General features: G+C 42.1%; 1 protein-coding gene across 1 annotated transcript in view; it reads left to right on the top strand.

Moving 5' to 3' along the window:
• zcchc14 (zinc finger, CCHC domain containing 14) overlaps positions 1-23,916 on the top strand; it is a 39,288-nt gene extending 15,372 nt beyond the window's left edge. The window contains exons 4-14 of the mRNA XM_074632127.1: positions 4,361-4,431; positions 4,597-4,668; positions 5,008-5,075; positions 5,710-5,888; positions 11,492-11,528; positions 11,603-12,110; positions 12,276-12,385; positions 15,228-15,322; positions 15,562-15,714; positions 16,628-17,836; positions 19,766-23,916. Of these exons, the coding sequence (XP_074488228.1) occupies positions 4,361-4,431; positions 4,597-4,668; positions 5,008-5,075; positions 5,710-5,888; positions 11,492-11,528; positions 11,603-12,110; positions 12,276-12,385; positions 15,228-15,322; positions 15,562-15,714; positions 16,628-17,836; positions 19,766-19,821 (2,558 nt within the window). The 3' untranslated portion in view covers positions 19,822-23,916. The remainder of the gene's footprint in view (positions 1-4,360; positions 4,432-4,596; positions 4,669-5,007; positions 5,076-5,709; positions 5,889-11,491; positions 11,529-11,602; positions 12,111-12,275; positions 12,386-15,227; positions 15,323-15,561; positions 15,715-16,627; positions 17,837-19,765) is intronic.
• The last annotated feature ends 1,303 nt before the right edge of the window (positions 23,917-25,219 follow it).

The following is a 25,219-nucleotide window of genomic DNA, read 5'->3' as shown; positions in this document are numbered from 1 at the left end:
CAAAAACGTAATTAACGGCGCAGATAACATGACCCGAGTAGTGTCCGTGTTCTTTTCATTTTGCTGATTAGCTCACTATATAGTCCTCTATATCAGAGGTTCTCAAACTGTTTGGGGCTAGGGACCCCTTACAGGGTAGAAAAGTTCTCCAAGGAACCCCTCATTATCATAACGATTAATCGGAATCGACAATCGTAAGCATAGGCTTACTACCATTTGTACTCTTGGTCATTTAAACTATTTGTATTGTAAAACTTTTCAATCTAAATACTTAAAAACAGACCTGTTTCATAGTGATAAACAGAAACACATTTCAATTTGAATCATGTTAACACCAACGTCCTAATAAATCCAGACATTTAAAATGACCAGTTTAATGCTGACTTTCAGTAAGTTCTTCAACTTTAACACGTATTGCTCCTTATTCAAATTATTGTCAGAAAGCTCTGAACAAATTATAACAGAAGTTATCATAACAGTGTTGCCAAACACATCATAGTAATTAAGCATATTACTTCAAAAAATAATTTGATTGGAATATTTCCGTTGCATTTGAGGGAATTTACTGATTGATGACAGATTGATGTGATGTGTCACAATCATATCAGAGTTTCTATTGGCCCAAAGCTAACGTAGGTGGTAGTAATAGACACAGCATGCTTGTTTTATTGGTGCAAATGCTCCCTATCTGTGGATATGCACTTCTTAATTATACAGCACAATGTTATAATTTATAGAAAATGATTTTGCAGAGACTTCTTTGAGAATCACTGCTCTATACAGTCCTCTACATAGAAGTCCCTGGATAGTGAGTAGGGAGTAGTGAATGAATTAATGATTTCAGACACAGCCTAAGTCACAATCCCACTTGCACTGAGATCATTTGATCACCTAGGATACCTTCCATTATCATTCATTTGAAATCAATCAGTCAGTGACCAGCTGGTGTCTCGGGGTGTACAGTATGTGGTTTTAGTCGGGGCGAGCCTCTCCAGGCCAGTCTGGTATTGTCTTGGCCCCCTACCTCTGTCTGTAACACAATACTCAACTATCTCACTACCTCATGGTCACACCACATAATGTAGCTGTCACCAGCATAAATCACACACACACACACACACACACACACACACACACACACACACAAACACACAGTTGTATTCAGCATGTGCAAACACATAAAGCACAGAGAAGCGTGCACACACACACACACACACACACACTAACAGGCACACACAATTAAGTTTATATGCTATGCCCTACCATTTTCCCTGTGTGTTTACAGATTTTGCTACCTGCCGGGCAGAATGAGCCACACCTCATGTGTTTGTTTTACGATGTGTGTTTTTTTTGGCACACACACACACACACACACACACATAAACTGTAGTTGTAAAGTAATAAAGACACAGAGGCAACATGAGGGATATTTATCAATGCACAGTATCATCTCTTTAGGAGATAATTGAAACTCTTCTTTTGATCACGTCACTCCTGGACTTCATAAAGTGTGTGTGTGTGTGCGTGTGTGTGTGTAGCAGCCTAGATTAGGCAGGCAGCATTTAGAGCCTTCCACAGCTGCTGCCCAACACGCACACACAGCAAGGTGTTGAGGGATGTGTGTGTGTGTGTATGTATGTATGTGTGTGGTGAGAGCGACTCCTCTCCTTCCTCCTTTATCCCCCTCTGTATTTGTCTCCTCCACTCATGTCTTCCCTTCCCCTGCTGCTTGTTCCTGCACGCCTCATGTGGTTTCAGATGGAGAGTTTTGGAGTCTAATGTGTCTAAATCTATACCCGGAGGTCTCCTACAAACACCCACACACACCATCCATTTAGCGTTCCCACCATTTCAACTCATTCTCACCTTCTATCTAATGACATGGATCTAATGGCAGTGGAGCAGCCCTAACCTGCCTCTGCACCTGAGGCATGCATCCAGACATAGGAGTAGACATTATGCGCAAATAATCCAAGATGTGTGCACACATGTGAATGCAAACCCTCTTAAAGGGATAGTTTGGGTGTTTTGAAGTGGGGTTGTATGAGGTACTTATCCATAGTCAGTGTATTACCTACAGTAGATAGCAGTCGGCACGCCCCCAGTTTGGAGAAACAGACAGGAGCACCTGCACCGGAGCAAAGCAATGTACTGCTGTGGACGGGGGTAGCATCAAAACAGATTTTAGCCACCTAAAAAAAACTATCTGTTAAGTTTACACTATATTTAGATTATTTTTAAAGCTTTAGCTTTATAAGACAGCCCTTTATGACGGGGAACTGAAGCCGTTATCCATCTATGCTCTCTTCAAAGCCACCAGACTCCATTGACAAAAAACGTAATTTTACCTTGCAGAACATGGGGGTTTCTGGTCTACCGATGCCTCGATCGGTTAAGGCTGGCCCACACTAAAAGCAGATTTTGAAAATGTGAGAGACTCCACACATATCGACATGTTATGTTAAATTTAACAGTTTTGCTCCTATAGTGTGTGGTGAGCAACGATTTGGCCAAAACGGCACACCACACACTAACAGATTCATGAACAACAAGAGTTCCGACTAAAAAAAATAATAGAAATCTCGTAAAATCTCTCGCGATCAAACAGGACTTTAGTGTAAATTGGCTATCGTTCTTTCCCACGTGACTGCATCGTCAGTTGTCCTCGGGGATCCCCAGACACAAGAAGATATCCCATCGGAAATATTGAACATGTTTAAAATCGGAGCAGCCAGGATGAACTTCCGAATCGACCGGGGGATGTAAAAAAAATGTAATATACCTCACACAAAATCTTGAAAGATAATCTTTAGAACCATCAAAAAATCTGGACTTTGCTGACAACTGTCGGAAGGGGGGAATCGGGCCCAAAATCGGCTTTAGTCTTGTGTTTTATGTGCCCAGCATTAGTTCGTTGGTGTTATTGTGTGACTTTGGTGAATCCGAACTAACCCCTTTTTAAATCACCAAAGTCACACAAGAACACAAATAAACAAACCAATTGATGCAGCGGTAGACCAGCAACTCCTGTGTTCTGCGAGGTAAAATTAGTTTTTGTCAATGAAGTCTGGTGGTTTTGAAGAGACCATAGACAACAGTTTCATTTCTCCATCTGAAAGGGCTGTCTGAAGGCAAGGCAAAGCAGTGATATATTCTTAATATAGCATAAACTATGATTACACATTGATTGTTTTAGGTGGGCCTTTCTTTTTGGAGGCTAAAATACATTTGCTGCTGCCCCCGTCCAAAGCAGTACAGTACATTGCTTTGCTTTCATGCTGGCACTCCTGTCTGTTTCTCCAAACCGGGGGCGTGCCAACTGCCATCAACTATAGGTAATACACTGACTATGGATAAATAACTCATACAACCCTACTTCAAGAAATCTGAATTATCCCTTCAAATAATGTGCGACAGATTTGCATCCATATATTTATTGTAAACAAGTGCTACACGCGAATAAAGAGGGTCAATATGCTGTTTGACAGGAGACTGAGTTTAACCTACAAATTTCACATTATAAAGTCATAACATATCAACTTTAAAATACAAATATTATGTGTTCTCAAGCTACACTGGATGATTTTGGGTGAGGTGATCATTTCGCCTGGAGAAATGTCATTTCAGAACCACAGAACAAGGAGAGATTTGGTGCCTGATATGACGGCTGGATTATTACTCAGATGATAGTAGCAGAGTTATAAATATGATACAAATAGCTGTCGGCTGCTGGTGGACAGAGTACAGGTGGGACCAGACAGATAGAATCCCAGGTGGGGAACACCATCCTGAATGATTTGTACAGTAGCAGCTGTGGGAAGGGATTTGGCAAGACAGAGCTTCTGTCCAGATGGAAAAAGTTTTTCCTCGCCAAAATTTTGTGTAACTTTGGAGCGTTATTTAACCTCCTTCTCGACAAGCTGGTGTGACATGATTGGTACCAAAGGATTCCTTAGATTTTAGCCCGCTAGAACCTCCGAAAGAGCAAATAGAGGTAAATTAAAAATCAATAGTGTTTTGGAGAATCAATACAGTATCGCACAACATAATATCACAATACTCGTGTATTCATATTTTCTTACACCCATATACACTACTGTCATTTTGTGCTCAAACTTAAGTGCACCAGCAGTGCAGTCGACTGGCGAGCTCACATCGCAGTCTGTGTAGTTACACCTGATGACATAATTAAACTACTTCACTTGTAACTTGCTGGTTTTGTCCTCAGAGAATTTAAACTTGGCCTCCTCTCGAAAGTAAGAAATTATCTATCAACTCTAAATGACTGATGTGATAAAGCAACTGTCTCTTCTTGTGAAGTGTATTTAATCATCTCTGAAACGATCTGTGCTTCTTTCAGTGGTGATTGAGAAAGTGGTGCTGAGAGGAGTGACGCACACATCTGAAGACACTAGTGAATATGTGTTCGAGGTGGGTCCAGTGTAAACACAGACGCCTGCTCACGCTTCCAAATGTTCTCTGTTCATCTCTTCATGTTTTCACCCTTTCCTTCCACCTGGTTTTCTACTCCTTCTACTCCATCACCTCCACCTTCCCCTTCTCCCCATCCTTCCTCCTCTCCACTCCCTCCTCCAGGCCAGCTGGTCAGACGGTTTTGTGTCATCCGTTGTCAGAAGTCAGCAGGAGGTGACGGAGCTGCGGACCCAGGTCAGTACCACCACTGAAACACACTTTCCCTGTTTTATGATAATAATCTCAGACTACGCTCAGGTTGAGAGAATAGTAAAAGTTCTTCACGGCTGTTTATTCTACAGATTGACCCGTCACAAATGTGAAAAGCTTATCAAGTTATGAATGAATTAGTCTCTTTCCCCTATGTTTCTGATCTAATTATGGTCAACAGATATTTGGTCTTAATTACGTGAAGTATTCAGCTGTTTAAACTGTCAGGTTTTATAGTCATGAATAGCTCGGTATCATCAGCATAGAAGTGTAATACTGTAACACAGTGCACTTATTTTAGTACATGTTTTTTTTCTCTCTAAGCTGTCTCAAGCATTTCCTGATGATGGAGTGGAGAAATTCCTCCCTCAGTCCATAGAGCTTGACCCCAGGTGAGTCCCATATCACTTCCTGTTTATTTTTTGCCCTTGAAAAGGCCATCAAATAAAACAATGATGTAAAGAAAGAATGAATTTAACTTAAAGGCAGGGAAACGAGCAAGAGTACACTAGATTTTTAGAATAGATCTAACTGAAAACCCAGCCCGGTGTTGCTAACTCTTTTCCAATGAAAGTAGTTAGCAGGATTTGCAAAAGTTGCTAAATCTAGCGAGAAAGTCGCCAAGTCATCAACACTGGCAGTCCGTCCATCCAGGCCTCCCCCCAAGATTATCATTATGAATGTAAACAACGAACAGAGGGTGAAAAGAGTTGCTACAGCAGAACCGGTATGAGAAAAATAAAGCGTTTTTTGAACATTACAGCATGTAAACATGTTCTAGTAAAAACCCAAAACACAAGTATGAACCTAAAAATAGCATAGAAAAAGCACAATAGGGCCTCTTTAAAATGTTGATATTCGTTAATATGCACAAAGCAAATTCTTCAGTGCACCTCCATGGTGCGGCTAGATGTGATATAGCATCTCTTCTTTAGTTTTTAAACCCAGTTGGCTTCCTTGGCCTCCCTGTGTCCGTCTGACTTCCTGTCTGTCCCCCTGCTGTTCCATCTCTCTGCCTGCGCCCAGGTGTCTGACAGCGCTGCCCTGCCATGTCCTCCAGCACCACAGCATCCAGCTGTTCTTCACCTCCGCCAGACCTCTCTCACCCAACTGTCCTGCCTCCCTCCCCTCCCCCCTCCCTCCATTATCCTCCTCCCTTCCTACTGCTCCTGTAGCCCCGACCTGCCCGTTCACCTCCAGCTCTAGTAAGTCTTTATTTTGTTTTTTTTGTCAATGTTTTTTTCTTAAATTTTGTGGTCTTTTGCCTTTTTTATGTAGCGAAATAGGAGACCACATGTAGCAGACAACATCAGATTTAAACCACAGACATCATAAAGACATGACGGCTCCCCAGGGTGAAGCCAAAACATCTAGATCGCCCCCTGGTGGCTGGCTGCAGTATAGCTCAAAAATCCTGCCTTCTCCATGTTAGAGGATGGGACACGGGCCAAACTAGAAAGTCAAAGTACACGTCAAATACATTTTTTCCCAAAGATAGTTTCTTACATTTTATGTAGTTGTATTCACGCTGATGTTTGTTCAAATGTTAACTTTTCTGATAAGTTTGCTTTTGATTAGTTATTTAATGCTATAAAAAGACGTCATGATTGACATCTAACATTTGACATCTGACCACGATACCTCGGCTCCAGCCCCCCAATCACTACTGCGCTGACTCTGGCTCCAGGCTATTTCTGTAGAATATAACACTAGTACAGATATATACTAGAACTATTGAATGTTATACTATTGAATGGCGGTCTGGTAGCCACTTTCAGTCCAAAATGGCATAAGCGTAGACCAATTGACTTTCACTTCTTGGCAATATACGTTCTTTTGCTCCGGTATACGGGATATTTTGGCTTCACTTCTGTACAGTGAGCTGAAGTGGAGACGCGTCGTCCATCTTTATATACAGTCTACAGTTTAAACTCCAAATGTCATGAATGTGTGGCTGTGAATAAAACCAGCGAGTCTCTAAACAGGGCAGCAGGGATATAAAACAGGAGATCCCTATTCTTAGACGCAGTGAAGGGAAGGTGCCAATGAGGGACGAGCAAGATGAACGATTTCATGTCTAGGTTTTGGTGTTGGAGAAGAGAGAGACAGAGAGAGAGGAGTGAAAGAAGGGGTAATGGAAGGGACAAGGCCGTGAGTGTTGGTCTTGGTTGGTGGCAGTGAAGAGGTGAGAGAGGTGAGACTCCAGGCAGGATTTTCAGTTTGTGTTTTGGAGGTGTTGGAGGGAGCGGACGGGGTCTATTTTAGTCTGGTGTGGGAATTCAGCGTGGCATGTTTGTGTTGGGGAGCCTAGAGTGTGGTGACCTCATGTTGGTGTGTGTGTTTGATTCTATGAGTGTGACTTCATCCCGGAGAGTATTTATAGCCTCAGTGCAGTGTATATCTGTGTGTGCGTGTACTTTTGCATGTGGTTCTACCTCTGTGTGTAGGTGTGTGTAGGTGTGTGTAGGTGTGTGTGTGTGTGTGTGTGTGTGTGTGTGTGTGTGTGCGTGCCAGACTCACAGGAGACCCCAGGGTGGCCAAGGCTAATATGAAAATGTCTGACTGTGTGTTTGTGGAGGCAAATTACAGCACAGAGCTCTGCCCCCCCCCATTACAATATATCACATTCCATTCCTCATAAGCTGGATATGAGGCTGTAATCACATGTATTGCACTGAACACATGGGTAATGGGTTTATATCACGAAACACACAGCAGACACCGCTTTCAGAAAAAAACAAAATGAGTCTGCAGGTTCTTAATAATATATTGATAAACCTTGCATGGACACCAGACAGCATGTTAGATTCTTATGTAAAGCATGAAAGCAGTGAATGAATGTAATGTTGCAAAATTCCCGTAGCACTGTGTTTGCACTATTATATTATATTATATTATATTATATTATATTATATTATATTATATTATATTATATTATATTATATCATATCTCATATATCATATATCATATATCATATCATATCATAAATCTGGATGCTAATTTGGAGGAAAAAAATTTAACTGATAACCGTCTCTCGTTAACCGATTATTAACCATTAAGCGACAAAATTTGTGCTCCGCATGCAGCGGTGCGTCTGCTGCAGTGTATGAGCACAACAGACAACTGAGTCCCCAGTTCACCATCAGGAGAGCTACTTTAGCAGCCACGGTGCTGCATGTAGTGTCGCGGACATGCAGTCACTTTCCCAGTAAAAGTCCGCCACCACCACTGGCCAAGGTTGTCAGCTGTGTAACGATACTCTGTCTGCCCGGCGTAATGATAGCGAGTTCCCAACAAACGGTGTGTGTGTTTGTGCAACGTTAGCAGCTCTAGCAGTGCCCCGGTGGCTTCGTGCTAGCCATTGTCACAGACACACGGTCTGTCAGCGCTGCGTAACTTTAGCGAGTGTCCAACAGACCGTGTGTGTGTGTGTGTGTGGCGGTGGTGAGTGTGAGGTTGTTGGTGGCATTGGTACAGTTTATTTGTCGGTGAATAAATGCTATGAGGCTACAACTCCTCAGCTCTGTGCTCCGCTCAAGACCGGAGCCAACTTTCTGCATCTGCAACTCTGGCTCAGACTCTCTTAAGGTGGACTCTTAAGGTGGACCAGCTTTTCTCCTTAAAGTGATGAGTTTTTCTCAGTTTTTTAATTAGATATAAATTTTTCTTTTAACCGATAGCATTAATCAGTTAAAATGCTTAATGTCGGTTAACGATTAAACGGTTAATATTAACATCCTTAATCATATGTGATAAAAACGATGTATACTGTGGCAGCGGCGCCGGAATGAGTTTTGAAGTGGGAGAATATCCAGTTTTGGATGACGTAATACAGGGTTTCCTACAGGATTTTGTGAGACTGTGGTGGGTGGACCTCTGACCCTTTAGGGGGGCCCGGGGGCATGCTACCCTGGAAGAAAATGTTGTAAATTTTAAGGTTAAATGCCTCAATCTAGTGCACTTTGAGAGCAAAATTAAGAGGTCGGGTGGGTTGCCGACATCACTGCAGATCCAAGACACACTGAGGACAGTCTGCCCCGGTTGACAGACACACCGGGAGCCTTGACCCTCCCCACAGGGAGAGAGGCTGCACTGCACAGTGAGCACTTCACGACCCCAGGAAGCGGAGAGGTCCGGGCGAGGGGTGCTGTAAAACTCATAGGCTGCATCCCAAAGCTCTTAATTGCATCCCTGTTTCCCTCACTTGCGTCTCATCCTTGCGTCTTAGTCCCTCCCACCAGGGAAGCATGGAGAGACGCAAGGAAACCATGCGAGGAGAGAGGAAACGAGGAAATACGATTTAAGCGACATGAGACGGTCGTTTCCTCTGAAGCGTCACGTGAAGCGACGTCCGTCTCTGATGACAGCAGCAGCTGATCACATCTGGATCAGCTGTCAGTCAACTTTAACAGCTGTTTGTGTCTGAACTGTACTAATACTAATAAAGACAAGTGCAAGCTGCAGCCTGTATTTCTACTGTGGACTGCTTAGAGGCTCAGGAACCATCTCTACTGGCACAATAACTTTATATTATTTATTTATTATTAGCGTCTGTAGTTATTGATATTCTGATTGTGAGTTAATTATTTCATAACCCAGAATATGACTACGGTGTTTTTTGAACACTGGACATTATTTATTAGGCTAAAGGGAAAATGTAAATGATAACTCATATCAAACCCGACGTTCAGGAATGATCAGCCTCGTGTGACTGAATGGAAATGAGGATAAATGATGTAAAAGGTGTTTGTTGCTGACAGACAGACTCTCCTTTTCTCTCTTACTTTAATAGTATCATTAATAAAAGTTAACGGGGGAAATAACAGATCATGAAAAGACAAATCATTCTAAAAAATGCAGAAAGTTATTTTAAGTCAGTTTGTCAGGTATTATAAACCTCTCTGACTGTCAGGCTGCTTCACTGACGGTGTGTGAAGCAGAGCTACTGCAGGTCCTTCTGCTGCTGCTCAGAGCTTCAATTAACACAGATTTGAACTAGATGGTGAATCAGAGTAACGTTTTATAGTTTAGTTGTCTTCTGTGATCTGTTTTCACTCCGGTATGAAACTCAGTGATGTTGAGAGGTAAAGTTATCAGATCAGTCTGATCGGCAGCAGCGTCCAATCAGTAACTGATATCCAATAAGGGGGCGTGTCGGTCGGTAAAAGACTTCCGTGCAGGATACACTGGTGTATCCTCGCTCATAGCTCCTCCGGCAAGCCTCCTCGATCCTCGATCCTCGCTCTTCGATGCACAAATAAGAGCTTTGGGACGGTCTTCAAAATGGCGCACCAGAACAACTTCCGGTTCAAGCGAGGATCGAGGAGCGAGGAAACGAAAATTAAGAGCTTTGGGACGCACCCTTAGGCTGCATTTATTGGACCGACCTTATTGGATATCAGTTACTGATTGGACGCTGCTGCCGATCAGACTGATCTGATAACTTTACCTCTCAACATCACTGGAGTTTTATACCGGAGTGAAGACAGATCACAGATTAAACGTTTTATAGTTTAGTTGTCTTCTGATTCACCATCTAGTTATAATCTGTGTTAATTGAAGCTCTGAGCAGCAGCAGAAGGATCTGCAGTAGCTCTCCTTCACACACCGTCAGTGAAGCAGCCTGACAGTCAGAGGGGTTTATAAGACCTGATGAACTGATTAAAAATAACTTTCTTTATTTATTAGAATGATTTGTCTTTTCATGATCTGTTATTTCCCCCGTTAACTTTTATTAATGAAACTATTAAAGTAAGAGAGAAAAGGAGAGTCTGTCTGTCAGCAACAAACACCTTTTACATCATTTATCCTCATTTCCATTCAGTCACATGAGGCTGATGATTCCTGAACGTCGGGTTTGATATGAGTTATCATTTACATTTTCCCTTTAGCCTAATAAATAATGTCCAGTGTTCAAAAAAACACCGTAGTCATATTCTGGGTTATTAAATAATGAGCTCACAATCAGAATATCAATAACTACAGACGCTAATAATTAATAAATAATATAAAGTTATTGATCCAGTAGAGATGGTTCCTGAGCCTCTAAGCAGTCCACAGTAGAAATACAGGCTGCAGCTTGCACTTGTCTTTATTAGTATTAGTACAGTTCAGACACAAACAGCTGTTAAAGCCAACTGACAGCTGATCCAGCTGTGATCAGCTGCTGCTGTCATCAGAAACGGACGTCGCATCACGTGACGCTTCAGAGGAAACGACCGTCCCATGTCGCTTAAATCGTATTTCCTCGTTTCCTCTCTCCTCGCATGGTTTCCTTGCGTCTCTCCATGCTTCCCTGGTGGGAGGGACTAAGACGCAAGGATGAGACGCAAGTGAGGGAAACAGGGATGCAATTAAGAGTTTTGGGATGCAGCCCCAGTCTGAGCTGCGGGCCACCTTCACCCCGGGCCTTTCCAAGCCAACTGCGCGGACCCCACCCGTTGAGAAGTGGAAAAATATTTTCTGATCATTATAAAACTGTGGCGGGCTTGATGTCAGACCACTTTGATTTCATTTGAATTAGGCTACACAATGGTTGATTATGACTGGTTAAAGGTCCAACATGTTAGACGCCATATACACATTATCCCCAATGTTCTACCTGGCTTAGACGTTATCACTTTATTTCCATAACACCTGAAAGTTGTTGTGATGCACTGATTAACTCACTGCGTGATGTATCGCCTCATTCGATATAGAGGTTTTTATTTAGTGTGCTATGTGAGATGTTGAGGCCAAGGCTCAGAGTTTTGAACATTGAAACTAAGTTGATGATGAAAGTCTTTTTGTTTTCATTCTGTCCCTCAGATCTTGGCTGTATGGTTCAGTACAGAGGAGGTAACAGGTAAGATCTTTTCGCTCTTTGTCTTTCTAGCGTTTATCATCATCATCATCATCTGACTGTATTTCCTCTCTCAGGGCGGTATACAGAGTGGCCAGCGTCCAGCCCGTCGTCAGCACCCACAGCTCTGTCATGACTCGCCCCTCACCTCACCTATCCTCCCTCCCTCTTCCTCCCTCCATTCCTCCTCACCAGCACTCCCCCCAGCTGTCCTCCCTCCCTTCCCCTGTGTCAGCCCTGTCCACCCAGTGCCCCTTGGCTGGTGGAGGTGATCCCTCCTCCCAGCAACATCCCAGTCAGTCACACTCATACTCTCAGCAGCACCACCTTCATCCACAAACCGGCAGTCAGTGCGGTTCACAGCCTCAGTCCCTGCACCTGTCCCATTCCCAGCCAACGTCCCACTCACATTGCCAGTCGCTTTCATACCCTCAGTCCCACTCCCTGTCCCGTTCCCAGTCCCATACACAGGTACCATCCCAGTCCCAGCCCAACACTGCAGAGCAGAACGGCATCCTGGACTGGCTGCGCAGGCTTCGGCTCCATAAGTATTACCCCGTCTTCAAACAGCTCACCATGGAAGAGGTGGGTCAGCTTCAGATGCTCTCCTGTCATTTATTTATTCACATATCTTACAGGAAACAACAAGTACGCTCAATCACCCACTGAAATCAGCATTTCAAGCTGTAGTCGTGTGTAACGGTATGTGTGCTTTTCCTAAACATGTTTTTTTCCCTTTGTTACCTACAGTTTTTAGCGCTGACAGAGGAAGACCTGAACAAGTACGACCTGACCCAAGGAGCAAAGAAGAAACTCAAGACTCAACTAGAGCTACAAAAAACTCAACTAGAGATACAAAAGTAAGTAGATATCACTAATCACTAATAATATTGGTATACCAAAGCATAGCATTGCTTTATTTGTAGTTATTATGTGGTAATTAAGGGGTATTAAATAAGGGATAATAAGCCGGCTAGGCTAATAAGCTATTAACTACAATGTCAAACTTAGAAAGAGCATAGCTAACTTAAAGACATAGTTTGGGTGTTTTGAAGTTGTATGAGGTACTTATCCATAGTGAATGTATTACTTAAATTAGATGGCGGTAGGCACTTTGTATCCTAAAACTGAGCCCACTACAACCTAAAAATCGAAAGTTGTGTTAATGGGTTAAAGAAATGAGTGGTGTTAATGCAAATTAATTAGAATGCGTTATTGTTGTGTTAACTTTGACAGCCTTAAGCTAGGGTAATTAATCACTGAGTCAATATTTGAGAGGCAAGAATAGATTCAAACGCATAGTACAACATTCCCTTTGCTCTCTGTTTAAAGTCACGCACTCTCACACTCAGTTTTGGCAGTTTGTATCCCTTGTATGTAAACTCCGTGGAAGTGAAGTTAGACCCTGCTTTCTGAGTAACATCCATCCTTTTGGGCCAAGAGCGGCTTAACATGCATCCTCTCACGTTCTCGCATGCTCAGAATCTGCCAGAACATCTGGAGAAAATCACGAGAGCAATTGGATTTAGGTCAGGGGAACGTGAGGGCCAGTCAATGGCATCAATGCCTTCGTCATCTAGGAACTGCCTACACACTCCGGCCACATGAGGCCGGGCATTGTCCTGCACCAGGAGGAACCCAGGGCCCCCTGCACCAGCGTAAGGTCTGACAATCGCTCTGAGGATTTCATCCCTGTACCTATTAGCAGTCAGGGTACTGTTGACTATGACATGGAGGTCTGTGCGACCCTCCAAGGATATGCCTCCCCAGACCATCACTGACCCACCGCCAAACCGGTCATGCTGGATGATGTTACAGGCAGCATAACATTCACCACGGCGTCTCCAGACTCTTTCACGCCTGTCACATGTGCTCAGTGTGAACCTGCTCTCATCTGTGAAGAGAACGGGGCGCGAATGGTGGACATGCCAATTCTGGTGTTCTCTGGGGAATGCAAATCGAGCTGCACGGTGCAGGCTGTGAGCACTAGAGGACGTCAGGCCCTCATGGAGTCTGTTTCTGACAGTTTGGTCAGAAACATGCACACCAGTAGCCTGCTGGAGGTCATTCTGTAGGGCTCTGGCAGTGCTCCTCCTGTTCCTCCTCGCACACAGGAGCAGATACCAGTCCTGCTGCTGGGTTGATGCCCTTCTACGGTCCTGTCCAGCCCCCCTCGTGTAACGGCTGGTCTCCTGGTACCTCCTCCGTGCTCTTGAGACTGTACTGGGAGACACAGCAAACCGTCTTGCGACCGCATGTATAGATGTGCCATCCTGGAGGAGCTGGACTACCTGTGCAACCTGATTGGGCTGCAGGTACCTCCTCATGCTATAAGCAGTGACAAGGACACTAGCAGAACACAAAACTAGAGAAGAATCAGTCAGGAAGGATAAGGAGAGAGCAATTGTCTGTGGCCACCACATGTAAAACCATTCCCTTTTTGGGGTTGTCTTGCTGTTGACTCTCCGTTGCACCTGTTGTCACTTTCATTTGCACCAAAGCAGGTGAAAGTGATTCACAATCACTTGTGCTTCCTAAATGGACAGATTGATATCCCTGAAGTTTGACTGACTTGGTGTTATACTGTAATGATTAAGTGTTCCCTTCATTTTTTTTGAGCAGTGTAGTTGGGTCAATAGGAAAGTCCCATATAGTGGAGGTGCTGAATTCAGTGTGGATGCGGCGCTGGCAAGTGATGCTGTTGCTTTTCTCATGCAGTGCGGTTTGACCTCAACTTGAGGCTCGTCGGAGTTAATTTTCCTTTTTCAGTGCAGGTCTTTGTGGCATTAGCAGACACTTTGTCCTATTAACGATTAACAGACAGACCGATCAGCCGCTGATTTCAACAGCAAATGCACAACAGTAACGGTCCATACAGTGTCAATGGTTAACCAGCTGTAAGTGGGCCGGAGAGATTAGATATACTTATGAGGAGATAACGAGCAGAAACGCATGCAAAAGTACAAAAACATGGACTTGCAAGCAAATGCGTCCACATGCTCTAACTACTACTTACACAAACATATCCAAACACACAAACACACACACACACACACACACACACACACACACACACACACACCTACCTTCTTCATATGCAAGCCTGCTCTTATCATCTCTTGATCATGTTTCCATCCCTAGTATCAACAGGTTTCCATTAGGCCTGTGGCAACACGTCTGTGTGTGTGTGTGTGTGTGTCTGTGTGTGTGTGTGTCTGTGTATGTGTGTGTGCGCATGCTTAAACAAGACACAGAAAATGGAAAGTAGCAGCAGTGGTTTTCCATGCGACGAGTTTGACAGGTTTGCAGATGTGTTTGTAGAAGAGCAGTTGGGATGATGGGGAGCACGTTGAGTGGATAATGTCTCCCCCTGGTGGTGACCGGTTGACATGAGCTGCCATTCTCTTGGGCATAAACTGAGAACTGTACAAAACAGGCTTCCAACATAACTTGGGCTGTAATTCAAGGAGACTTTAAAATTTTAAATGTATGGTATTTGGGATGTTTTGTTCTGTTCCAGTGTAGAAGAAAAGGTCCATCCATCACATGAACATTCCTTTAAAAACAGTAAAAGTCTATCCTATAAGGTTATTTACCCAATTGTGTTTATGCTAGCAAAATAAGCTTCTAAAGATACACAAAACGGGATGAACCACAAGATGCGTCATACATACCTCTCTGCCTGTGCTTGTCCCCCTGCAGGGAGATGAAGATGGAGAAGCGGCCCTGCAGCGGCATCGCCAGGGTGACGCCTTCCAGTCACATGGGACCTTCAATACATCCCACCTCCACTGCAGGTAACACAGCTGGTTTGGCTTGTCTTACAATGTTTAGATATGAAAACAGGCAAACTGTTTGCTGCCAGTGACCCAAAATGAGTTGATTCATTTGAATGTAACTTATAATTAATCTGTGAAGTGTCTTTGGTACTCTTGTGTCCAGCAGTATGAGGCAGTGGTTGCACTGGGCAGCTAAAACAGCCAAAATGCTCAGTGCAATGGATTAAAAAAGGTTAAAGCATTGATGTGTATTTCAGGGGAGCTGCGAGTGGAGGTGGACGCCGTATCGCACCATCACCCCGTCTCAACAGACAGCAGCTCCTCCTCGGGCTACTCCAGCTCCTCCTGCTCCCCCCGAACACCGCTGTGCTGTGACTCCAGCTTCGACAGGACCAGAGACATTCACAGGCGTAAGTTGTCTATTGAATTATCACAGAGGGACAGAAGCCAAATCATATTCTTGAATGCAGCAGCTTGAAAGTGGTGTTAGTGGAAATTGAGTCATATTCCCCCATTGTGTTATTTCCCCCTATTTATTTTCTTTAATGCATTAACGCAACTTGCGATTTTTAGGTTGTAGTAGGCTCAGTTTTAAAGCTAGAGTGAATATACTGGCATCATATGAAACTAGAAAAACCTAATGAATCCTTTGGTACCAACTGTATCATACAAGCTTGTCAAGAAGGAGGTTAATTAACGCTCCAAACAGACGCCAAATTTTGACAAGGAAAAACTGGCATGAACTGCATTTTCAAAGGGGTCCCTTGACCTCTGACCTCAAGATATGTGATTGAAAATGGGTTCTATGGGTACCCACGAGTCTCCTCTTTACACACTTGTCCATACTTAACCCCCTTATTGTCAATCTACCTAGGAAAGCCACTCATCCTCTGAATGCTCTAGGTCTTTAGTTTGTGGCTGTAAAGTTTCATGAGGCTGTGATTATCCTAGAGGTCACCATAGGTCATTTTATACAGTGAGAAAATATTTAAGAAATATTCAAACATAATTTTTAGAATAGGCCAAAATAACACATTTATACTGCATGCTAAAAACTACATGGTTTTTACCCCAAACTGCATGTGATTATCATTCAATGTGCCTTTTGATATGTCCAAACCATCTGAAGTCATGTTACTGGAAATATTGAATCACCAGTAGGTGTAATTCATCCTGTATAAGCCAGATCATTAATGAGGAAATGAAATACTTGATATTGTGATATTGTGTCTTTTTTATTGATACCGAATGTACTTATGAGTGACATTCAGTCCCAACATACACACATAGTTCTCAACACTCCACCGTGTATCTGTGTTCCAGGTGTGTCGGGTTCAGATGCAGCAGGAGGGGGTCCAGAGAAGGACCGGTCCTGTCTCTTCATCCTGAATTCCAGCGGCCCCGCAGGCTCCAGTCGCCCCACAGCCCAGGTCCTACCTGTCCAAACTGACCCAGCTCCTCCTCACTCTCCCTCCTGCTCCCACCTTCCCCTCGGCATCCCGCAGCCTCCTTACCACCCGCAGGCCAGTTACCCCCAGACCCTGCTCTCCCCAGTCTCAAACCCAGCACGCATCCTGAGTTCCCCTCGTAAGCCCCGGCCACCTCCACTGTGCACAGAGGACAGGACTAAGCCGCTGGGCTCGGGCCTGCCTGTAGCTGGCGCCGGCTACGCTGCGGGTCTCACTGTGGGGATGGGGTTGAGGCTAGAGAACCTGTTCCCCGGGCTGAACTTGGACGGCTCCTCCACACTCCAGGACTCGTTGGTTTGCCGTGGCCTGGCGGGAGGGGCTGTGGGTCTAATGGTAGAAACCAGTTCTGCTCTGACCTCCACCTCCAACAGCCTTCACCACGTCTCCCACCCACCTCTGCACTTCCACCTCTCGTCCTCTTCATCCCCTTCTCCGTCTGGATACTACTCCTACCCGCCTACTTCTTTTTCCTCTTCCTGTCCCTCCACAAAGTCTGGCAGCTCCAATAGCGGCGGTGGCTTTGTTCCCATGGCAACCACAAGCAGTGTTCCCGTGGCTGCGGTGCCCGGCAACACTTACTACCCGGCCCAGCCTCCTTCTAGCCCCTCTCCTTCCCCCTCTCCTGCCTCTTCGTTGGATCAAAGTTCAGGTCATGCTCCCTCCATGTGTGTCTGCAGCTCCTGCGGTTGTCGGGGCAACTGTGGCGCCTACGGGGCGCTGCCTGGATACGCAGCAGCCGGTTACCTGCAGCCGTTCCCGGCCGGCCCCTCGCTCTTCACCCTGGGACCTCTGCTTCACCTCAGCCCCCTTATAGCCTCGTCCAGCCCTGCCGGCACCGGGGCCACGCCCTTCTCCTACCCGATGATGGTGCCACCGCCCCTCTACCGCCACAGCCCCGTGTCACATGACCAGCAGCAAGCCTTTGCCTTCTACCAGCCCCATGGCATTGTGGGAAATGTAAGCCAGAAGCGGGCAGCAGGGAATGTGTCGTGTTATAACTGCGGTGCCAACGGACACAGAGCAGAGGAGTGCAAACAGCCGGCCATGGATTCAGCACAGCAAGGTGAGTGAATGAGTGAAGGAATGAACTAATGAACCAAGCTCAGTATTTCCTGATAGACTAATCAACTAAAGTTCCATTATAAATAGATTATTCATTTGTAATTTTGAATTGGCAAATTTAATGATCTTTTTTTCGAATGCACGTTTTAAATGCTAATTTTATTAATCTCTTAATTGTTTATTTATTGATTATAATTAAACACTTTAACTTAGGTGGCACACTGCAGACTCATTGGGTAGATATTTTTATGACTGTAATGTTTTCAATTAGGTAGTGTTAATCTTCTCTGTTTTATTAGAGCAAAACAAAGAATGTGTTATTAGGGGCCAGCCAGCTGCTCTGCTGCCGGTCTCTCTTGTTTTGCGGGATATTATTGTTATACCTAGGAAATCTGCATTCCCATGCATGAAAATAAACCACACTTTGCACATAGGTCCAGTCCTATGCTAAATTTCCTCATCTGGATACATGGGCCAATAGTCCTGATGGTGGCGCTACAGCAACCGTATAAAGTTTAAAACTTTGAAAATTATAACAAATCAGTTGTACGTGCTACAACTTTGCAACTTCCACCAAAATGTTGGCCCAAATGCAGAAATGGTCACATGTTTCAACCTGGTAGAAATGATGTAGTCCATCAGTCTGTTTTTCTCAAAAACTGTAAAACTAATTTAACCCATCTCCTCCAACATGTTTTGCTCAATTGACAACAAACTTCTTACTCTGCATCTTCCGACTGTCCTCTACCAATGATCTTGCTAGATTTTTTAATTATCAAAAATTGAGCCCACAATGCATCAAAATGTTTTAGTGTAAACAATACTGTATACAGCTACTGCAAAGTCAGGCTAAATAAAGCTCCAATGTTCATGAAAATAAATGAACACATTTTTAGGTCATGGTATATGTAAGGTGATCATAAGAAAGCTATAGTATAGCATGTAAAAAAATGTCATAGTATAGTATGCTGGGAAAAAAAAGTGATAAAAAGTCATAGTATAGTATGTAGAAAAAAGTAATAAAAAAGTCATAGTATAGTAGGTCAAAAAAAGTGATAAGTCATATTATACTATGTTGGAAAAACTGGTAAAAACAAAGTCATAGTATAGTAGGTAGAAAAAAGTCAGTATAGTATGTCGAAAACAATTATAAAAAGTTATAGTATGTCAAAAAAGTCACACTATAGCATGTCAAAAAGTGATACAAATGTCATAGTATAGTATGTCGAAATAAGGGATAAAAAAGTCATAGTATCAGCATGTCAAAAAGTGCTAAAAATGTTATAATATAGTATGTCGAAAAAAGTGATAAAAAAATTCATATTATAGTATGTTGGAAAAAAGTTGTAAAAAAAAAGTCATAGTTTAGTATGTTGAAAAAAGTCACAGCATTGCAGGTCGAAAAATGATAAAAATGTCATAGTATGTCAAAATAAGTGATTAAAAAGTCATAGTATAGAATGTCGAAAAAAGCCATAACATGGTTTGTCGAAAAGAGTAATATTATAGTATGTCGAAAAAAGTAATTTAAAAGTCATAGTATAGTAGGTCGAAAATAGTGATAAAGTCATATTATAGTATGTTGGAAAAAAGTGGTAAAACAATTCATAGTACAGTATGTCGAAAAAAGTCACAAAAAAGTCATATTATAGTATGTTGGAAAAAAAGACAGAAATTTATTTTGAAAAGACTGTATGCATGTAACAAGCAGAAATTGACGTGTTGCTGGACATTGGTAGGAAAACGAACAAAAAAGGAGGAATAACCTTTTCAGAAGATATCATATGAACCGTTGCATGAGAATACGTTGCATAAATACATAAGAATTGGCTGATATTTCATCATTCTACTGTTTTGGCTCAAGCATGTATTATTTGTGCATTGCCAAAGCTTCAACACAGCAACTGTGTTTCTCTGTTGTGTTTCACAGGGACATTTCGACTGAAGTACACTCCTCACTCTGACAGTAAGGACTCAGGGGACTAACCAGCAGATACACCAGTGGATCTGAACACAGCTGTACCTCATGTTCCTGCTGAAGCTAGTCGGCAGCAGCAGACAGACAGACAGACAGCCTGCCTCTGGGTACAACGAGGCAACGGGAGTCTGTTCAAAGACTGCTGATCTGAAAGCGCAAACCCATCGTATCTTTTGTAGTTCTTTTACAGCAGCTTACGGAGAGATGAGAGGACGGAACAGAAACAGGTTGGTGAGAAGAGAGGAGCGCTTGTCGCAGTCTGTGTCTTCAAATTGGCTTTCATCCTTCTGCAGTTCTCCACAAATGAAAAGCTGGAGTTCTGTAAACTCTGCCTTGCTTCATCTCAGAGACGTAGCTGGAACTTAGCTATGGTGCAGCAGTACAAACAGAGACTCAAAATCTGCTTCCCAGCTAATGACTCAGCATTTATAGTCTTGTAGATGGTTCCCAAACCAAAGACACAACTCTCCAGTATCCTAATAACCTCCTGGGCACTAAGTCAAGTGGGTACAAGTGTTATCTTCCCTTTGACTGAATCTGCTGGTATAACGCTTCTTATACTATTCAAAGCCTTGAGACTTTAAAATGTCAGTTCTTTAGTACAGTATGTGTCGTGATCAGGTTCGGCTCACTGCTGTCCATAGATGGCATGTGATGTACAGTTACAAGAGCGGTGTTCCAGTTAATGATACATACTTTTTTACAGCTAGAAATCAACAAACTTTCTTTGTTTTATAACATCAGGAAATTCAATACGCGCTGAGCAAAGACAATCAAAAGCCGACTTTAGGACGCAACTCCCAATCAAAGTTCACAAAGAGAATTTTAACAACCTGCATCCACAATTTCCAGTTCCATACTCTAGTGTTTGGTAACACTTTTTTACACAGCTGTGTTGAATACTTGCTATGTATAACAGAGGCGGACTGTTTTTGTGTCCAAATATTGATTTCTTAAGTAAGTAGCCGTGTAATAAGCGGAATAATGTAGTATACATATCGACTTTGCAAACACACTACATACTCGGAACTTGCTTAAAATGAGTGTCTTGCTCATCCTCCTTGAAGAGGAGCAAAAAAGAGTCACTTTAAAAGGTACCCTGTGGTATTTTTTACCACTTGTAGCACTATGGAGTAATGGTTTGATGAGCGGTGCCGTGGTAAACATGGATGTAAACGGTGCAGGATTTAAAACATAGGATTACAGAGTAAGGATAAACACAATGCATTATGGTGAGAAACACTTAATGTAAACCTAACTATTGTTTGTTTACAAGAAAACTCAACATGGCACATTTTAAAGGTCCAGTGTTTAGGATTTAGTAGAATCTATTAGCAGAAATGGAATATAATATTCAGAACTATGTTTTCATTAGTGTATGAGCTCTTCATATCTACATAGGGAGCGGGTCCTCTTCATGGAGTCCGCCATATTGCACCGCCATGTATCTACAGTAAACCTGAATGGACAAACCAAACACTAGTTTTAGAGAGAGCCTTTCATGTTTTTACATTACCTGAAGGCCACTGTAGGTTGTTCTACATGCTTGGAAGGTATGGAGGACAGAACCTGCCAAAATCAAAAATAATCAAAAAATAAATAAATAAATGTCATTAAATGTAGCAAAAATAATATTAAGAATAAATGTAGCCATTAATTAATTGATAAAACGTGACATAAATTGATATTTCTGTTTTAATTTGCTTTTTTATTTATTTAATTTTGAATTAATTCCCTTAATTATTTACTGTTCTGTTTAATTTTCCAGTTTATTTATTTTTATCAATTTTTAAATAAAAATAATAAAAAAAATTATGAATTAAAAAATTAATCAAAAATAAATATAAATAATACATAAATAAATAAAAGGGGAAATTAAACAGGACACGTTATCTATAAGGGAATCAATACAATGATAAATAAATAGATATGTCACATTTTATCAATTAATTAATGACTACATTGACAAGAAATCACTTTCTGCCACTGTAGCAGACAAGTATTTGTTTTTGTCTGCCACTCAGAAAATGTATCTGCCACTTTTGAAATCTGCGCTAAATGAAGGAATAACATTTTCGATCTGATGTCATTCAATGTTCGATATATTTTACATAAACATTATATACATGGTAAATTACAGTGTTTGAATTACACCGTGGCTTCCGGGGGTTATAGTGGTTATTTGCATAAAAACACAATTCAAATGATTATGATTATTTAAGTATTTACTTTGATTAAAAAAAATCTTGGTAAGTTGTTAGGAAGTTAAACGGGTCATAATTCTCTCTCTCGTATCTATTTTATTTTGCTGTGAAAACATTTTCAATCAAATGCCTTTATTCAAGTTTCTCGCCAAAAACTTAATTTTACGAGATTACATGAACACATCATGATAACGTTGTAATTTACCTTCACCCAATGTCATTTTACTGAGCAGAGTTTGAATGCCTGATAATTGTAACTCAATGGCACCTCCGTTAACGTTAGTAGCTCCATTATTTAACAGGTAACGTTACTAACGCTCATTCTGTTGGTTTTAACACATTTCTTGTTCAGTGTTGCATTATCAGGGAAAAATAGTGTGTGCCTCCTAAGGTTTAGTAGCCCCATGCTTTTGAGCGTTTTTTTCTCTCCACCATGTCTCCGCTCCCAAACAAACTGAATGATACAGCGTGCGTATGCCGTTACGTCATTGTGCATGTGTACGGGTCGGAAAGCATCAATAAGAGGAATCAATACTCACAGAGGCATGAGATGCCAAAGAATCGGACAACTACGGTTCTCTATTCCCATCACTAGCATTTTCCCTGCCTGCCAAAGTGGCGGATGTCCTGATGGACATGGAGTATCTAACCCCTGTGCTGGGACACGGGTCACACTTTGAAAAAGGAATCCCTCTTCAGCCGCTGAGGGATCACAGAGGGATTCATTCATTCATTTTTGTCCCTTCACCAGTGCCTGGGGTTAATCCATCCCTTTTGGGTGATCTGCAGCCTCTCTACCTTCCTACTCTCTGGGCCAACCTGAGAGTGAAATGGCCTCCAGTGCCAAATACTGTTCCTCTATACCAAGACAATCACACTGAATATTTTCAGTCGGTACAGAATGTCTTTGTATCTCCAGATCACACCAATGTTGGACATTTCAAAAGTGCCAATTTGTTTTCAGTTCAGTTTGGTGATGTTTCATTTTTCATGTTGTTGATGTCAGTGAATGAATGTTGAGCGGCCCGGACGTTAATCCTAACCTCACTCTCGGAGAGGCGGAACTGACTATCTGTAATTAATATGTACGATCTTTATGCAAAAGACAATTCAGGACTGTTAAAAGTGAAAGGAGTCTAACTAAGTTAGAAAATGTTTCACAGTGCAAGTTGCTGGGCAGGACCCAGAGTTCTACAGACACGAGGACAGCTGGTCCTTCAGATGAAACTCTATCTGCGCCCCTGGAGGGCACAGCACCGGGACACGGGGTGTTTATTTAAAATAGTAAATACTGAATATTCAGTATGTATAACAACTTCTGTCTGTTGTTTAAAATAATGCTTTTGTATTGCAATATAAATGTCTTTGGAGTATCGCATTTTCACAGAAATATGGGGCTCAGAATCAACCAGCCAACCATCGATCAGCTCAATGGTCATTTAAAGGGAAACTACGCCCATTTTCAAAATTCATCCATGTTATTCCTATGGTCTAAGTCTAAAATGGGCGTAGTTCCCCTTTTAAAATACTCTCTTTATGAACATTAAAGCACTTCATAAATGTGTGAATGGTTGCACAGTACAAGAAAGAGTTGCCTCCATAGATCATACCAAAGAGTGTCTTCTTTTTTAGTTTTTTTTGTAACATAGTTCCACTTTTGTAGGGTTTTATGGAACTATTTAGTTCTGCAGGTTCCTTAAAGCCAAACATGAATCTGAATCTGTAAGAATCTGATGCTCCAGCATGCATGTTCATCTTTAGTAAAAATGTGCTTTTGAAATATTTGTTTGAACACAGTTCATTTGTAGGTCAGATGTTTTATTACTTATTGTGTTTAAGAACTTGTTTTATCTGAACTTTGAGGGATGCTTGAGTAATAAAATATGTTCTGTCTCATCACATAGTGTATATGCTTTATTTAATAAGTTAAAGGTAATATCAGCCATAAGCGACACTCACATCTCCGTGGTCAAATCAGCCGACGCTACAACTGCAGAGCACCTATATACTGACATTTATGTTGAATGCATTCAAACGGCCCCGATGGAGCTGACCATGGATGTATACAGAGAACGGAACTGACAGGAGAGCTCAGAGCTAGCAACAGACTTAGCTTGACGAAGTTAGCAGAAATATACACTTGTGAAAAAACAATAACTCTCACTCTCTTTAATGACTAATGAGAGGCTACGGGAATAATCCTGTTCTTAATAACATCTGAAAAAATATATGAATTCACGTATTCAGTCATGCAGCTTATAACAAGCACAAACACAGTATCTCAGTTTCAACCTTGTATTAACTGAATGCAGGTATTTCACATATCAAAATACAGGACCACACAATATGAAAAATAGAATAGAAAACAAAACAAAGACACAAGGAATTTAGTCTTTAGTCCGTGTTAACCTGAGTGCACTCTTTGTTTTAGTTTGTTCTTTAAGCAAGCTTGCATTAAAGGTCCCATATCATGCTCATTTTCAGGTTCATACTTGTATTTTATGTTTCTAATAGAACATGTTTACATGCTGTAATGTTTAAAAAAAACTATTTTTCTCATATAGTCTGCCTGAATATACCTGTATTTACTCTGTCTGAAACGCTCCATTTTAGTGCATTTCAAAAGAATTGCGTTGCTAGGCAACAGCTTGGGTCCATGTTTACTTCCTGTCAGCTGATGTTGTTCACATACACTGCAGCAGGAAATAAACTGGGACACATTTAGAATGTTTATGATAAAAACTGTGAAATGGTCTAAATAGTGTATATTTGTGACATCACAAATGGACAGGAATCCTAACGGCTTGTTTCAAACGCACATTTTCTGAATACGGGCTGTGGGTATTTTTTCATGGATTGAGTGTTTTGATACTTTCACAGTATTTACAGTCCCCAAACTCACACGCATCCGAGCGAGCTGGTCAGCGAAACAGTTCACAGTCTTATATACTGTATAAAACACAACGAAATTCTGGTCAATCACGACCCTCACACCTGTGACTCTCTGCTGGACGTGATTTCTTTCCCTCTTGATTACCCAGAGTTCAACAGGTAATCATACTCCTCCCAGGTCATTAATTCCCTAAAATAAATAAAGTACTGAACAAGCCTGCTTGTTGAAACATCTTGAAAACGTACATCTACTGTAAATTACTAAACCACTGTCCAAACAGAGTTATATGTAGTTGAATGATAAGTCTTA

This window comes from Sebastes fasciatus, chromosome 4 (genome assembly GCF_043250625.1).
Source record: "Sebastes fasciatus isolate fSebFas1 chromosome 4, fSebFas1.pri, whole genome shotgun sequence".
In the NCBI taxonomy this organism is placed as follows: Eukaryota; Metazoa; Chordata; class Actinopteri; order Perciformes; family Sebastidae; genus Sebastes; species Sebastes fasciatus.
Note: the sequence above shows the minus strand (reverse complement) of the source record. Positions and strands in the feature narration are given on the sequence as shown.